General features: G+C 44.1%; 1 protein-coding gene across 1 annotated transcript in view; it reads left to right on the top strand.

Moving 5' to 3' along the window:
- Positions 1-781: 781 nt before the first annotated feature.
- The window catches only part of ABHD6 (abhydrolase domain containing 6, acylglycerol lipase), a 37,538-nt gene continuing 21,138 nt past the window's right edge, over positions 782-17,181 (top strand). The window contains exons 1-2 of the mRNA XM_077776685.1: positions 782-849; positions 8,512-8,663. Coding sequence (XP_077632811.1) covers positions 8,545-8,663 — 119 coding nt within the window. The 5' untranslated portion in view covers positions 782-849; positions 8,512-8,544. The remainder of the gene's footprint in view (positions 850-8,511; positions 8,664-17,181) is intronic.

Below are 17,181 nucleotides of genomic sequence, written 5' to 3'. Positions count from 1 at the left end.
GTCCCCTGGCTGCGCCTTCTCATTCTTTTCTTTATTCTTATGTTATGTTATGTTATGTTATGTTATGTTATGTTATGTTATTTTTTAAGTAAGCTCTATACCCAACTTGGGGCTTGAACTCAGAACCCTGCCTGAGATTAAGAGTTGCATGCTCTACCAACTGAGCCAGCTAGGCACCCCTCTTTTTTTTTTTAATTAAAAAAATTTTTAAGCAAATTCTACACCCAGTCTTGGGCTCGGACTTAGAGCCCCGAGATCAAGAGTTACATGCTCTACCAATTGAACCAGCGAGAAGGTGCTGGTTCATTCCTTCCTAAGTACAACTTTTAGGCAGAGCCTAATGCCAAATGGAGAAGGCAAGTTTAAGTCTTTATTTGGAGGTCTTAGTTACATTTGTAGGTCCCAGAGCCCCGTTTCGCTGGACTGTGCCTGTCCACCCCCAGCTCATTGCCTTTCTCCCCACTGGAGTCCAGGAGTCATCGGCTCACTCCCTGCCCTGTCCTGTCCCTGCACATTTCCTCTTTTACCTCCTTCATGCCTTCCTAGGCCTGGCTCATTATCTGGCATGATCTGCCCTTTGTGCTGGCTGCTGAATTGGGGTAGGTGACCTGAACACCAACATGAGGTGAACTGTACAGCGTAAGGTACCTGTACTCTGCCTGTGCTCAGGAGAAAATGCCACCACCGCCTCTGGTGAAGCCAGCAATTTTGTGGCTGTTAGCACTTCATTCACGTTCTCAGTATTTTATTTAATGCTTTGTCATTTTCTTTCTTGTGATTCCAGAATCTCATTTTCAGCTTCTGCCAGAGCCAGGAGCAGTTGGGAAAGAAGGCTGTGTTCTTTGAAGAGTGAGTATGGNTTGATTAAAAAAAAAAAAAAAAAAAGGCAGCTCTTAATAAGCCTGAGGCTCCTCTGTAAGCTCCCTCAAAATCTGTAGTGGGTGGTTTCTCTGCTTCATAGGTCTGGGGGGAGGGATGGGCACCTGCAGTTTAGATACACACCCAGAGCCCCCTCTGGACCCTTCTCAAAGACTGTGCCAGGAGCAGAGCGCTAAGCATGAAGGTCTAGAAGATATGAGCCTTTGGGAACCAAAATGCATTCCTGGGGAGCGTGACCCGCGAATCCACCCCAAAGGCAGAGAGGCAGAGAGAAGTTCATCTGGCAGCCAGGACTTGGGAGTGCTCCGTGTGAAGGGGGCAGCCTGGGGAAAGACGAAGCACGAGGCTGTGCAGGGCTGGCGTGGGGACGAAGTTGGTTATTTGGGGTGCAGACAGGGATTTGGGAGTTGGCCCAAGAAGTTGGGTTGGGATCATATCAAGTAGTCTGAGTTCACATTAGACCTGGGCAGCCTAATGTGTGGTGTGAGTTGTGAACATTCCCCTGGCAACTTGTGTTAGGGATGTGACAGAATGGGAGCAAGAAGAAAGGATGACCTGGACCCAGTATGATGGCTGAGGGAGCTGTGATCTGTCTCACACCTGGTGTCTCACCCCTGGTGGGAATTTTTCTTCCCACCCAACATTCCTAGTAAATATGGAACCAGATTGGCCTAAGGAATTGTTCACAAGAGGCTTTCGGGAGTATGGACCCTCTAAATCTGTGCTGTCCAATATGGAAGCTCCTCTTCCTATGTGGCTACTGTGCACTTAAAATGTTACAGGTGTGGGGCGCCTGGGTGGCTCAGTCAGTTAAGCATCTGGCTTCGGCTCAGGTCATGATCTCACCATTCGTGTGTTCAAGCCCCGCGTCGGGCTCTGTGCCTAAAGCTAGCTTAGAGCCTGGAGCCTGTTTCAGATTCTGTGTCTCCCTCTCTCTCTGACCCTCCCCTGCTCTCTCTCTCTCTCGCTCGCTCGCTCTCTCTCTCAGAAATAAATGCATTTTTTTAAAAATGTGACAGTTGTGAGTGAAGAACTGAGCTCTGAATTTCTTTAAGCCTTAGTTTCTCCATCTTTAAAGTGGGAGAGGGGCTCCTGGGTGGCTCAGTCAGTTTGGCTCAGGTAATAACCCCGGGGTCGTAGGATCAAGCGCTGTGTCGGGCTCCCTGCTGAGTGTGGAGCCTGCTTCAGAGTCTCTCTCCCCCTCTGACCCACCTGTTAAGCAGTTACTTAGTAGGTGGAGGTTGTCACTCTTGTATCTTTGGCTGCAGGTGGTCTTGGTTATTATTGTTGCTATCATTGTTACAATAATCGTTATTTTGAAGCAACCAGACCTTAGTCTGTCAGATTTGATGGTGTATGGGTTAGATATCTAGGGAAAGCAAGATTCTTTGAAAGTGTTTCACATTCTGTTTTTTCATGGAATTCTGCTTTATACCCTAAGATTAAGGTATTGGAACTCAGGATTCCCAGTCTTCCAAGTCAGTGAGAACATGAAAAGACAGCCATGGCACATCATGCCTTACTCCTAGCCCGCAGACTAGGGACCTTGAGATGCACCAGATCCACTGGTGCCTCCTCTATCCAGTCAGTCTTCATCCCTGTATTCAGAGACAAAGGCCCCGCACGCACAGCTTGGATGCTAACAGGAGGAGGCCGGGTGGGGGGCCTGGTCTGGGATGTGAGTGGTGCCCCCTTTTGTCAGAACAGACAGCTCTCTTCCTAATGCAGCTGCTCTTCGCCCTGTGCCGCAGGGCCACAGGAATCATTGTCCTCAACACCGGGGTGCCTTGCTTTTGCACAACAGATACATAAAATAAGTGCATTTTTTTCCTCTTTTTCAGGAATTCAGGCAATAAGCATTGTCAAGCCACAGATATTTGCCTGGTACTGTTTTAGGCTCCAAGAACATGTAACAAAGAATAAGATTCCTGAGGGGGCAAGCCAGAGCCTCCTCTTTAACTGCCTGGCATAATTTGAGAAATGTTTTAAGTCTTCAGAGTAGGAAAAGACAGAAGAGGTGATTCGGATGAGTATTCATATTTAATAGTTGAGGAAACGAAGCTTTCGCAGCTGGGTTATGGAAGAGCCCGGTAGGAGAGAGGCAGCCAGAATGTTCCACCCCCAGCCCGATTGGTGCCCGAGCCATTTCATGTATCACCATTATGATTTTCACCAGAACCTATATATCGCCTAGTTTGCATTTTTCTTTAAATTGACTCCTTTTAAATTTATTTAAAAAATTTTTTTTATTTCTTTATTTTATTTTGAGAGACCGAGACAGAGAGTGAGTGGGGGAGGGGCAGAGAGAGAGGGAGACACAGAATGGGAAGCAGGCTCCAGGCTCTGAGCTGTCAGCACGGAGCCCGACCCGGGGCTCGAACCCACAGGCTGTGAGATCATGACCTGAGCCGAAGTCGATCACCTAACCGACTGAGCCAGCCAGGCACCCCTTAACTTAATTTTAAAAATTAATATGCATCCCTGCCATAAATTGAAAATGTCTCTCTCCTTGCTAGATGGGATGCTTGCCCATTCATGAATGGCTTAATATTAGATCTTTAAAAAAAAGAAGAAAGAAAAGAAAAAGGCAGGAAGGAAGAAGAGGGAGGGAAAAAATCAACACAAAGAAACCATGTTATTAAGTAGCTAGTTACTGTTGCTTGCAGGAGGGGAAGGCTGAGAGGTGTACTGAGAGTTTCTCTTTGACTGAGACAAAACTGAAAAAGAACTGAAAGCTGACTTCTCCGTATGCATGCCAGTGTGTTACGTGACCTAGTCAATGCTGTGGAGCCCTGAGCATTATTCAGTATTCCCCTGCTCCCTAAAGTCATCTTGCAAGCATCAGTTGCATGGGCCCCATCCTGTGGGAAATTCTACTTTCTACCCCTCTGTTGATTTTCAGTCATTGGCAGTTCCAGGTTCACAAGGTTTCAGTTTTCCTGTCTTTCCTCTCTCCAGCCTCTCCGTTGGGTACATAGAATATCCTATAAACAAACCTCAGCAGGGTAGGAGAGCTTCCTTTTTAAAGAAAAACTGGGCAAGTCCTCTTTAAAATGAAAGATGATCCAGAGATAGGCATCATCACTTAACTCCTTATGTATGTTATGTATATAGAAAACTCAGGAAGCATCAGTTTCGGGGCGCCTGGGTGGTTCAGTGAGTTAAGCATCCAACTCTTGATTTCAGCTTAGGTCATGATCTCATGGTTTGTTTCGCTCTAACAAAACAGAGACTGCTTGGGATTCTTTCCTCTCCCTCCTTTTCTGCCATCCCCCGCTTATGCATGTTCTCTCTCAAAAATAAGCTTTAAAAAAGAAAGAAGGGGGGCCACCTGGGTGGCTCAGTTGGTTGAGTGTCCGACTTCGGCTCAGGTCATGATCTCACGGTTTGTGGGTTTGAGCCCCACGTCGGGCTCTGTGCTGACAGCTCAGAGCCTGGAGCCTGCTTCCCATTCTGTGTCTCCCTCTCTCTCTGACCCTCCCCTGTTCACGCTGTCTCTCTCTCTCTCTCTCTCTCTCAGGTATAAATAAAACATTCTTGAAAAAAAAAAGAGGAAGGGAAGGAAGGAAGGAAGAAAGGAAGCAAGCAAGCAAGCAAGCAAGCAAGCAAGCATTAGTTTCTTCACACAGGGCCTGTCCATATTTGACCTGTTCAGGGAAAGTGTACAGTAGGCTTCTCTATAGTAAGTCCAAGCCTTACTAAATTGATCAGGCTAGGGGCGCATGGGGGGCTCAGTGGATTAAGCGTCCGACTTCTACTCAGGTTATGATCTCACAGTTTGTGGGTTCAAGTCCCACATCGCGCTCTGTACTGATTCTGGAGATTCCTTCAGATTTTGTGTCTCTTTCTCTCTCTGCCCCTCCCCTTCTCATGCTCTGTCTCACAAAAATAAATAAAATGTTTAAAAAATTTTTGTTTAATTGATCAAGCTTTACAAAAACTCCTAATTGAAGTTCATTCTGCAATTAAATGGGACATGGAGCCAGATAAAACTTTCCCCCTAAGTGACTGGGAGGTCCTTGGCAGGCGTTGGTAAAGCCATGATGCCTCTTTTTGATTATTAGACCTTGGGGCTACATCCCCAGTGTCAGGGTCAGTGATATAATGGCTTTGGGCATACAACGTTCTAGTTCCTAGTCCAAAGAAGCATCACGTAATTAACCTCCTACAGCTCAGGAATCGGAATTCACAGTAACCTTCAGCAGTTTTTAAGGACTTTGTGTGATTTGGAAAACTCCTCTTGAAGTTGCAGTTCCTATTTTCATTGACTCTTTTGTGACCCACAGTGTTCAAACAGATTTCTAAAATTCTCTTCACTCTGAAAGTAATTTGCTTGCCCCTTGACAGTGAGGCCTTTTAGCATGGTAAATTGTACCTGGAGTTAAATAGGTGACTCCTCCAGGGAGTTCTGTAATTACTGAAAGAAAAAAGTCAGGTCTCTTACATCATCATTGGGAATGGTTAGTTGTCCCCAAAACAAACAGGATCGAGCCTATTTTGTTACTTAGCTCTTCATTAATTCATTTGCACCGTATTTGTGTCCTGTACTATTCTTGGGGTGCTGAGAAAGAACATACGTAGCTGGCCCGACCCTCAAGGTGCTCTGGTTCTAGAAGGAGAAACAGGCCAGTGACTTAAGTGTGCTGGAAAGCGTTTATGGTGGTTGAGAAGCCGAGAGGTCCGTTGAATCAGAAACGCAGACGGTGCTTCTGCCCCTGACAGGGCTTCCGTTCCTGGAGTTTCATCACGTACCCACACGGTACCCACACGGAGTGTGTGTGTGGCCATGAACCATCTAACTAACCCACCAATGCATTCGTCTCTCTCCTCCACTTCCCCCCTAGACTGCAAGGGGCTTGTTTCACCAACCCCTTTGGAGAGGACAGAACATAAATGGAGGTGTCCCGTCTTCATGGAGAAATTAGGAGTGACGACAAGTGTAGGTATTTAACAGCAAAGAGCTTATGAGGATTGGAAAAAAGGCCATAAAAAAAATTAGACCAAGTATAGCATGGTGCAAAGGAGAAACAGGTCCAAGGAGAAACCTGTTTTGTAATCTTGACTCTACCAACTGAGTAACTTTGGGCAAATTACTTAACCTCTCTACGCCTTACTTTTCTCAGCCTATAAAATGAAACAAAACACCCACCTTGCCTGTTTGACAGGACTGATGTGCTATAATAAGGCTTGATCACTTTCTGCCCCAGGCCAAAGAGCCTGCAGCTTATTTCTAACAACGTCTTATTGGAACCATCACCACCGTTTATTACACACTGTGTATGGCTGCCTTCCCAGTACAGTGACAGATCAAGTAGTTGTGAAAGAGACCCTATAGGGCTTGCAGTGCCTGAATATTTATCATCTGGCCCCTGTGTTGGTCATACCATACCATCATGAATTCATTATACAATTGAAATACATATCAATTGACAGAAGTATATAGGAGAGAGTTTTTGTTTTCACAGGAAATATAAGGAAGCACAGGATTTGCTAGATATTAATGCTTTTTCTTGGAGAAGTCTCTTATTCTGTTTGGTGAAATGCACACTTAACACAGGCAGCTGGAAATCCTCAGGTTGTTAAGTGCCACACTGGGCTTATAGGTCCTTGGGGGAATTCTTTTCTTAATTTTTCCAAATGTTTGCTTATATATATATTTTTTTTTAATTTTTTTAAATGTTTTATTTATTTCTAGGCGAGAGAGAGAGAGAGAGAGAGAGAGAGAGAGAGAGAGAGAAACAGCGTGAGCAGGGGAGGGTCAGAGAGAGAGGGAGACACAGAATCCGAAGCAGGATCCAGGCTGTAAGCTGTCAGCACAGAGCCCGACGTGGGGCTTGAACTCAGGAACTGTCAGATCATGACCTGCAAGATCATGACCTGAGCCGAAGTCAGACGCTTGACCGGCTGAGCCCCACAGACAACCCACAGGAGTTATTTTCTTGCCTAGGGAGGATGATGGGACTTGAAATACTTCTCATTTCATGAAAAAAATGAACCATGTTGTGAACTCGTAAGACAGGGTGGAGCAGGGGCTACTTCTAGAGCACCTAGAAATGTGTCAGGCCCTGGTCTCGGTGCTGGCGACACGCGGCACTCCCTGCCACTCCTGGGGCTCCCCTTCTAGCCTTCAGATGCATTCATCAGGTCTTCAAGAAGACCTTAGAAAAGTACACTGACAATTCTACTGTTTTGATTTGTTCCCTCTTAACTTTTTATTGTATAGGACTTATTTTTTATATCATATAGGACTTATTTATATGTATAGGCTATACATATATGTGATAGATAATGAAAAGATTTTAAAAAGTACTACATGGTAAAAAACAAGTTTTCCTTCCACCCCGGACACCCCAGCTACTAGTTCCTCACTTTAGATGAACTGTTACTGATTTGTTAACACATCCTTTCCGTGATAGTGGCATTCACGCGCACACATAGATCGTTTCCGTTTCTGTCTTTTAGGTTCTCTGTTCTAACGTTTAATTTTTATTTATTTATTTTTAAAGTTTATTTATTTATTTTGTGGGGGGAGGTGCAGAGAGAGGGAGAGAGAATCCCAAGTAGGCTGTGCACTGTCTGCACAGAGCCCCATGTGAGGCTTAACTGACTAAGCCACCCAGGTGCCCCCTAACTTTTAATTTTTAAAAATTGCAAACTTCTAGAAAAGCTGAAGGAATACTATCATGTAACCTTCACCTGGGTTCACCAGAGGTTAACATTTACCATATTTGCTTTAATGTTGTCTCTTTTCTCCTCCCCCAGTGATTTTTTTTTTCTCAATTCTTAAAAGTGAGTAGCAGAGGGGCGCCTAGGTGGCTTAGTCGGTTAAGCGTCCGACTTTCGCTTGGGTCATGATCTCGCGGTTCGTGGGTTCGAGCCCCGCGTCGGGCTCTGTGCTGACTGCCAGCTCAGAGCCTGGAGCCTGCTTCAGAGTCTGTATCTCCCTCTCTCTCTGACCCTCCCCTGCTCACGCTGTCTCTCTCTCTCCTAGAAATAAATAAAAATTAAAAAAAAAAAAAAGTGAGTAGCAGATATCACTATTCTTCACCCCTTAATACTTCAGTGGACATCTCCTAAGAGCATAGATTTTCTACATACAAATGTACCCACGATTCCATCGTCACACTTAAGAATTGTGTCACTGATATGGTAGTACTTTCTCATATATCTGGTCCTTACTCAGATTTCCCCCATTTGTTTTATTTTTTTTTTTATTAAAAAGATTTTTTTAATGTTTTTTATTTATTTCTGAGAGAGAGAGAGAGAGAGCGAGCAGGGGAGGGTCAGAGAGAGAGGGAGATACAGACTCTGAAGCAGGCTCCAGGCTCTGAGCTAGCTGTCAGCACAGAGCCTGACGCGGGTCTCGAACCCACAAACCCTGAGCCAAAGTTGGAGGCTTAACTGACTGAGCCACCCAGGCGCCCCACCCCCCATTTGTTTTAATAACATCTTTTATAGCTTAAAAACAAAATCCAGGATCCTCTCAAGGATCCTTTGTTGTTTAGTTGTTATGCATTTGGTCAGCTTTTTCTTCCTCCCGACCTTAACCCACATTCTAGGTCCTTCTCTTTTCCACTTTGCCTTTTCCCCTCTTCTCCTGAGACAGAGTTTCAATGCTGTCACTCTCTTTAGCCCTGCAGGTGTCTGCCAGCCTTAAAGAGCAGGATGGATCTTGATGTGGTCAACATGTTTGTGATCGCAGGTGGGACACTGGCCCTCCCTATCCTGGCATTTGTAGCCTCATTTCTCCTTTGGCCGTCAGCGCTGATAAGGATCTATTATTGGTAAGTTAATATGATAATTGAAGTATTCAAGAGTATCATAATGATAGTGTCATCTTCTCTGGTGGTGGCTTTTGTCCTCTTGGTGGTGGTGGTTCAACATTTTATCATGAAATATTTCAAACATATGGAAAAGTTGAAAGATGTCCTGTTTTGAGTTTGGAGGGGATTCTTGAAGAATTGGTGGTAACTCCTTACCAGGTAAATTGTTTCTGGTTTCTGATAGCATCTTTGCCTGGGAGGTTGCCCTCACTCCCAAAGTCTCTGCTTCTGTCTTCAGGCAAGAATTGTGCATGTTTATGGGAGCTCCTTTGGTATTTTCTTGGTCACTGGATTCTTAAAAAAATTTTTTTTAACGTTTAGTTAAAGAGAGAGAGACAACAGAGTGTGATCCAGGGAGGGGCAGAGAGAGAGGGAGACACAGAATCTGAAGCAGGCTCCAGGCTGTCAGCACAGAGCCTGACACGGGGCTCGAACCACAAACTGCGAGATCATGACCTGAGCCAAAGTTGGACACTTAACCGACTGAACCACCCAGGTGCCCCTCTTGGGCATTGGATTCTGACCCAGTGATGTCCTGACAGGTACAGAGATGTGCACTGAAAAATGAATTAGAAAGACCAGGGCCAAGGAAATGGCCTGGGTAGGTCAGAATGGTTTTAGATTTGTTCTAAACGCATTCATAATAAAGTGACAGAAAGGAAAAGAAATTTCCAAAATTTTTATCATTCTTGTTCCGTCTTTATGATTCTTGCCCTATCTGTATAACATCTCTACTTTCCTTTTATGTTTTCTTTAGAGTTAAGTCCCTCTTTTTACCTTAGATCAATTTGAGAGTAATATAAATATCACTACTGTAAAGCAGAAATTTGTTTCCTTACTTGCCATAAATAGTAAGTTAATATTAAAAAGTAAAAATAAGCACAATGTCATTAAACAGTGTCTTAAATTCTAGCCTGCCAAAAATACGGCATCTCCTTTCTCTTTGTTACAAAGTCTAGAGAGGTGTGAAAGATACTGCAGCCCCGAACACAGCCTTCCTCATTGATGGAATCAGAAGATTAACAGTGAAAGGAGAGTAGCTTTCTCATGATGATTTTTCATGCCACAGTCCATTTACCAAATAAAATACAACCCTCCCCCCCAACCAGGCTGTGCCCTGTGGTATATGTCCCTTGGCGAAGGCAGTACTGAAATAGACCTGGTTCCTCTCTGTGCCGCCGGAAAAAAAGTGAAGCACACAGAGATTTAACCAGGACTCTGGCCGTCACAATTGCCTTCCAGGCACGGTGAAAAGAATGCAGGCAGGTTGAGCTTGTGCCCTTCATCTGTTCTCCTTTCGGGCACCCTTTTGTTTCATTGGAGTGTGGAATTTTCCGCCTGCCAGCCAGGCTCTGATCCTTGAAAAGAAGCTAATTGAACAGAAGGGAGCTTTTCATCCTGTGCTCTCCCTCTCTCTCTTGGAGGGGGTGGTGGTGGTGACCCTTGCAGAGGGTCACCCAGGATGTACCTCTGCATTGACGAAGCTGAGATTCTGGCTGCTTAAGTGCCATTGCCCTGCAGCACTGACATCAGGGTTCCTTTGGGGCCAAGGCTCCTGTGTCACCCCTGACGTGGCGAGGCCAGGGCAGTGTACCCTTTGTGGCCCTGCAGAGGCACCATGGACCCCCCCACACAAATGCCATCTTCCTTAAATCAAAGCAGAGAATGCAGTTCAGTTCAGTGATGTGGCCCATAACCACAGATATGGCTGCCTACAGAGGCGGGACTATATAAAGGCTAATTCCCCCACCACACGCGGAAATCCCGCTCCGTGCCGCATCGTCCCTCACTCTCCAAATTCCTTGAGCCTTCAAGGAGAAGGCTTTCAGGGTCAAGACTGTCAGAGTAATTTTGACGTTTGATCTCATAGCAATCAATTCCCCTTTTATTGAATTAAAATTCACATAACATAATAATCATCATTTTAAAGTGTATATAATTCAGTAGTTTTAATATATTTGCGGCATTGGGGTGCCTGGCTGGCTCAGTCAGAATAGCGTGTGACAGTTGATCTTAGGGTCGTGAGTTGGAGCCCCACGTTGGGCACTGAGATTACTAAAAAAATAAAAAATAAAAACTTTAAAAAATACATATATATACTCACAGGGTTGTGCATCCATTACCACTATCTAATTCCATAGCATTTCCATCTGCCTGGAAGGAGCCCTCATACCTGTTCACGGTCACTCACAGTTTCCCCGTCCCTCCATCCCCTGGCACCTGTAACTATCTTCTGTCACTTTGGATTTGGCCATTTCACATCAATGAAATCATACAGTTTGTGCCCTTAATGTCTGATTTCTTTCCCTTAGCATGTTTTCAAGTTTCATCCATGTTGTAGCATGTATCAGTACCTCATTCCTTATTATGACTGAATAATTGTCCATTGTATGGTTACACCACATACTGTTTATTTAAATGGATATTTCTATAGTTTCCTCTTTTTGGCTGTTGTGAATAATGCCACATAGCAAATAATGCAGTTTTATTAACAAATAATACCGCTGAAGCACTGAGAGGCCCCACAGAGCAGAGCACTCAGTCCCTTACTAAATGACCGTACAGATGCGTGTGATCTTTTTTTTTTTTTTTTTTATGTTTTATTTATTTCTAGGAGACAGAGAGAGACAGCGTGAGCAGGGGAGGGTCAGAGAGAGAGGGAGTCACAGACTGAAACAGGCTCCAGGCTCTGAGCTGGCAGTCAGCACAGAGCCCGACGCGGGGCTGGAACCCACGAACCGTGAGATCATGACCTGAGCGAAAGTCGGACGCTTAACCGACTAAGCCACCCAGGCGCCCCAAGATGCGTGTGATCTTAAAACCCGCCCATGCCTGTCACTCAGCTCAGAGCTGTAGCCAGAGGACAGACACGGTGCTGCCCTTTATTTTATGCACTCAGGCACACAGGCCAGGAAGAAACCCAGATGGTTGGAGAGAATGAAAATCCTAGAAACGTTTGGTTCATGCCAGGTCATGTTGGAACATGGGGGTTGTGATTATGACACCGGGACCCACAACGCCATTGCAGAGGGCTGTCGGAGATCCTGTGAGTGGCTCCTCCCGCCCCATCAAAATGCACAGCCTGTTTCCTTCAACTCCCCTCATTGCAAGTGACATTTACACAGTGGGTATCATAGGATGAACGGCTTTACCATGAGTCACTTATGTGCCTTAACCCCAGTTATTCCCCCAAACGCCTTTATTTGCTCAGCTGCCCATAATGACCGCCGGTGGATTCAACCCTGCAGAGCTAGGTCTGCCAGGTTAATTTTCAGGAGTGCTACGTGAACAGGAACAGCAGGCAGTAGAGGTGGCTGGGCGTCCCAGACACCCCAAGCTGCCCTGCCAGATGCTCATGAGGGTGTGGTGTACCTGTCATGGCAGGCTGCCTCCCAGACTTCTCCCGCGGATCTTCTGAGCCCCTTAGGGAACATGAACAGGCATCCCCCGTAGACCATGTCTGGCCTTCACAGCAGCTCTCTCTACGACTCAGTGTCCTTGGAGCATGGCCCACCTGTCTCCACAGCGATGTGGACCGCAGTCACCCTATAGGAGGCATCGGATGCTTTGCCGTGCATCGGCAGAGAACCACAGTTGGGGGGCTGGGGCCACTGTGGGTGACATCAGAGATAGCTCTGATTTTCATCATGCAAAGTATTAGGACTGTTCACAGGATGAAAGAGAGAGATTTTTAAAGACTTTTATTTCCTAAAGAAACTCAGTTGTGAAATGAAGATAAGCAATTGTAAATAGGAGAAAAAATGGACAAAAATTGAAAAAGAAAACTAACATTGTTTGCAGATGACATGATTGTGTTCACAGAAAGTACAAAAGAATCTATAGATAAGCTGTTGGAATTAATAAATGAGTTTGGCAAGATTGCTAAGTAAACAAAAGATTGATAAGTAAACAAAAATCATTTATATTCTTATAAGACAGCAACAAAAAATAGAAAATGAAAAAATTGTAATGATACTATTCACCATTGTATCAACAAATATAGAATACTGAATCTATTCTTAAGAATCAATCTAAAGAACAATGCGGAAGGCCTCTGGATAGAAAACTACAAAGTACTAGAGAAATTCTGAAAGACCTAAAGTAATGGAGATATAGACAGTATTTGTGAGTTGAAAGACTTTCTATTATAGGGATGTCAGATTTCCATAAAATGATGTATAGATTCAGTGTACACCCATTTAAAATCCCCGCACGTTTTTTAAAAAATGTAATTTAATAAACTTCTTAGATGTATAAAGAAAAGCAAAGAGTCAGTTGAGCAAGAGTCTTTTTTTTTCTTTTTTAAAGTTTTGTTAAATGGAGAGCCTGGGTGGCTCAGCTAGTTTAATGTCCAACTTTGTTTGGTTCAGGTCATGATCTCATAGTTCATGAGTTTGAGCCCCACATTGAGCTGCCTGCTGTCAGTACAGAGCCCACTTTGGATCTTCTGTCCCCCTCTCTCTCTGCTCCCCCCCTCTCAAAAATAGGTTTAAGTTTATTTATTTATTTTGAGAGAGACAGAGAATGGGGAGGGGCAGAGAGAGAGAAGGGAGAGAGAGAATCCCAAGCAGGCCCTACACTCTCAGCACAGAGCCCGACACTAGGCTTGATCTCAGGACCTGTGAGATCATGACCTGAGCCAAATCCAGGAGTCAGATGCTTAACCACCTGAGCCACCCCAAGCAAGAGAATCTTTAAGAAAAATAATGCTAGATGATTTACATGACCAGCTATCGAACCTAATTATAAACCAACAGTAAGTCAAGGCTTTGTAAAATTGGCATAACGAAGGGCAGGGGAATCTGGGTGGCTCGGTCGGTTAAGCGTCTTTAATTTCAGGTCAGGTCATGATCCCAGGGTCATGGAATCGAGCCCTGCATTGGGCTCCATGCTCAGTGTGGAGCTTGCTTGAGAATTGTCTCTCTCCCCTTCTCTCCCTCTCAAAAAAAAAAAAAAAAAAAGGAAGAAGAAGCACAAATAAACCAATGGGACAGGAGAGCCCAGTAATACATGCACATAGATACAATCTCCTGAATTATCATAAAGGCGGCACTGCTTTGCAGTGGGGAAGAGGGCTGTGTCAACTAGATAACCATCTGCGAAAAAAGTTAATCTTGACCCTTTGGTAGGCAGAATTACAACAGCCCCACAAAGATCTACCTCTCTAATCCCCAGAACCTGTGAATATGATGGCAAATCATTCCCATAGTTCTGTTGTGTACAGTTGACCTAAAGATAAGGAGATTATCCAAGGAGGCCTGATTGAATCATATCAGTCCTTAAAAGTGAAAAGGTTCAGGAGCACCTGGGTGGCTCAGTCAGTTGAGCATCCAGCTTTGGCTCAAGTCATGATCTTGCAGTTTATGAGTTCGAGACCTCTGTTAGGCTCTGTGCTGACAGCTCAGAGCCTGGAGCCTGCTTCACATTCTGTATCTCTGTCTCTCTCTGCTCCTCCCCTATTCATACTCTGTCTCTCTCTCTCTCTCTCAAAAATAAACATTAAAAAAAAAATGAAGGATTCAAAGCACAAGAAAGACTCAGTGTTATGGCTACTTTGAAGTTGGAGAGGGCCCCATGAGAAAGAATGCCGTGGACTCAGAGCAGATGGTCCCTGGCTGATAGCCAGTGTGGTAGCAGGGATTTGTCCTAAACCACGAGGAACCGAATTCTGCTAATAACCTAAATAAGCTTAGAAGCTGATTCTTTCCGAGAGTTTCTAGATCAGAGCCAGCTGATGCCTTGATTTCAGCTTTGTGATACCTTCAGGAGAGAACTCAGGTAAGCTCTCTCCTGACCCATAGAACTGTAAGCTAATAAATGGGTTTTATTTTAAGCTGCTAAACTTGGTAATTTGTAATGCAGCAATAAAAAAGAAGACAGCCTCATCTACAACCTTGTACCATGTACAAAAATCAAACCCAGGTGGATTATAGACCTACATGAAACAAAGCTTTTTATAAGAAAACAAAAACCGGGGGGTGCCTGGGTAGCTCAGTTGGTTAAGTGTCTGTTTGTTGATTTTGACTCAGGTCATGATCTCTTGGTTGGTGGGATTGAGGCCCATGTCAGGCTCTGCGCTGACAGTGCAGAGCCTGCTTAGATTCTCTCTCTCCCTTTCTCTGTTCCTCCCCACTTGCATGCTCTGTCTCTCAAAATAAATAAATAAACATTAAAAAAAAAAAAAGAAAACATAGAAAAACCTTTCAACAGAGGCATTAAAATGGCCAGTAAACATATGTAATGGTGCTCACCTTCACTGGCCATAAGGTAAATTTAATAAATTTAAGCCACAATGAGATGCCATTTCACAGCCATCAGTATGGCTGAAGTGAAGCAGGCTGACTACAATTCCAAGTATTGGCAAGGATGCTGTGTTAGTTTCCCAGAGCTGCTGCGACAAATGACCACAAACTGGGTGACGTAAAACAACAGAAATCTGTTCTGTCACAGTTCTGGAGGTTAGAAATGCTAAATCAAGGTGTTGGCAACGTTGGTTTTTTCTGGAGGCTCTGAGGGAGAATCTGTTCGTTGGCTCATCCCTAACTTCTGGTGACTGTGAGGAGTCCTGGGCGTTCCTGGACTTGAGATGTTTCTTCACGTGTAAATGGGTCACTCCACTGTCTGCCTCTGTATTTCCCATAGTCTTCTTCCTTCTGTGTGTTTCTGTGTCCATATTTCCCTCTTTTTATAAGGACACCAGTCATACTAGACTTGGGCCCACAAGACTAATCCAGTATGACCTCAGCTCAACCTGATTGTATCTGGAAAGACTCTGTTTCCAAATAAGGTCATATCCACACGTTCCAGATAGATACGAATTTGGGGGGATACTATTTAACTCAGTGCAAGCGTGGAGCAACGAGAATCTGGCGTATAGCCGATGGAAGTATAAATTACTTCATCCACTTTGGAAACCTTTTTGTCAATATGACCTCTCATTTCACCCAACAAAAGTATGTGTGTGTGTGTGTGTGTGTGTGTGTGTGTGTATATACACACTGAGAGATATCAAAAGCCATATAAAAGAATGTTCCATAGCTGCTTCATTTATAATACCTCCAAACTGGAAACACCAGTCTCCATTAATACTGTAACAGACAAATAAGAGCATAGCTGTAAAATTCATATAGTATTCAATAGAATACTATATACAGCTGTGAAAAGGAAAGAACTAGTGCTATATTCCATAACACAAACACAATACTGAGTGAAAGAAATCCGATACAAACAAATACTTATGACAAAGTTTTAAATAGTAAAACTATCCTGGAGAGATAAAGTGAGGTGGTGGTTACCTTTGGGGGTACTGATGGGGAAAGACATGAAGTGGGCATCTGGGTTGCTGGTCATATTCTTAATCCTAATCTGGGTGGCAGATACTGGGTTCATTTTTTTTAAGCTACCATGTGGGGAGCCTGGATAGCTTGAGTCAGTTCTGCATATTAATCAGGCTGTTCACTTAAAATTTGTGCGCATTTCTATATGATTTATACTTCAATGAAAAGTTTCTCTAAAAAATAGCAATGAAGGATGTAGAGAAATGAACCTCTCAGGCACTGCTGGTGGAAATGTAAAATTGTGCAGTCACTTTGGAAAGCAGTCTGGCCGTTCCTCAAAATGCTTTTTTTTTTTTAAATGTTTATTTATTATTGGGGCGCCTGGGTGGCTTAGTCGGTTAAGCATCCGACTTTCGCTTAGGTCATGATCTCGCGGTTCGTGGGTTTGAGCCCCGCGTCGGGCTCTGTGCTGACTGCCAGCTCAGAGCCTGGAGCCTGTTTCAGTCTGTGACTCCCTCTCTCTCTGACACTCCCCTGCTCATGCTGTCTCTCTCTCTCTCTCCTAGAAATAAATAAATAAACATTGAAAAAAATTTTAAAAAAAATAAAAATAAATGTTTATTTATTTATTTTTGAGAGAGACATAGAGTGAGAGCAGGGGAGGGGCAGAGAGAGAGGGAGACACAGAAGCCAAAGCAAGCTCCAGGCTCTGAGCTGTCAGCACAGAGCCCCAATGTGGGACTCGAACCCATGAGCCATGAGATCATGACCTGAATCGAAGTTGGACACTTAACCAACTGAGTCACCCAGGTGCCCTACCTTTCTACCCACTTTAAAGTGTACCATTGACTCTGATTTCTTTTTGATGAAAATGTTCCAGAATTAGGTAGTGGTGATGGTTGCACTACTTCGCAAACATGCTTTTTAAAAAAAAAAAAAAAATCCCCAATTATACCTTTAAAAAGGGTGAGTTTTATGGTATGTCAATTATATCTCAATAAAAAGAAATCTATACTCAACATCCTACTCATTTGGGAAATGCAGATCAAAACCACAATGCAGTACTCCACACCTGTTAGGGTGGCTATTAGTTCAGAAAAAAATAAACGGAAAATAGCAAGTGTTGGTGAGGATATAGAGAAATCCTTGTGCATCGCTGGTATAAATGTAAAATAGTACAGCTACTGTGACAAATTTAGTGG

Source organism: Crocuta crocuta, unplaced genomic scaffold (assembly GCF_008692635.1).
Source record: "Crocuta crocuta isolate KB4526 unplaced genomic scaffold, BGI_CrCroc_1.0 scaffold87, whole genome shotgun sequence".
Taxonomy (NCBI): Eukaryota; Metazoa; Chordata; class Mammalia; order Carnivora; family Hyaenidae; genus Crocuta; species Crocuta crocuta.
Note: the sequence above shows the minus strand (reverse complement) of the source record. Positions and strands in the feature narration are given on the sequence as shown.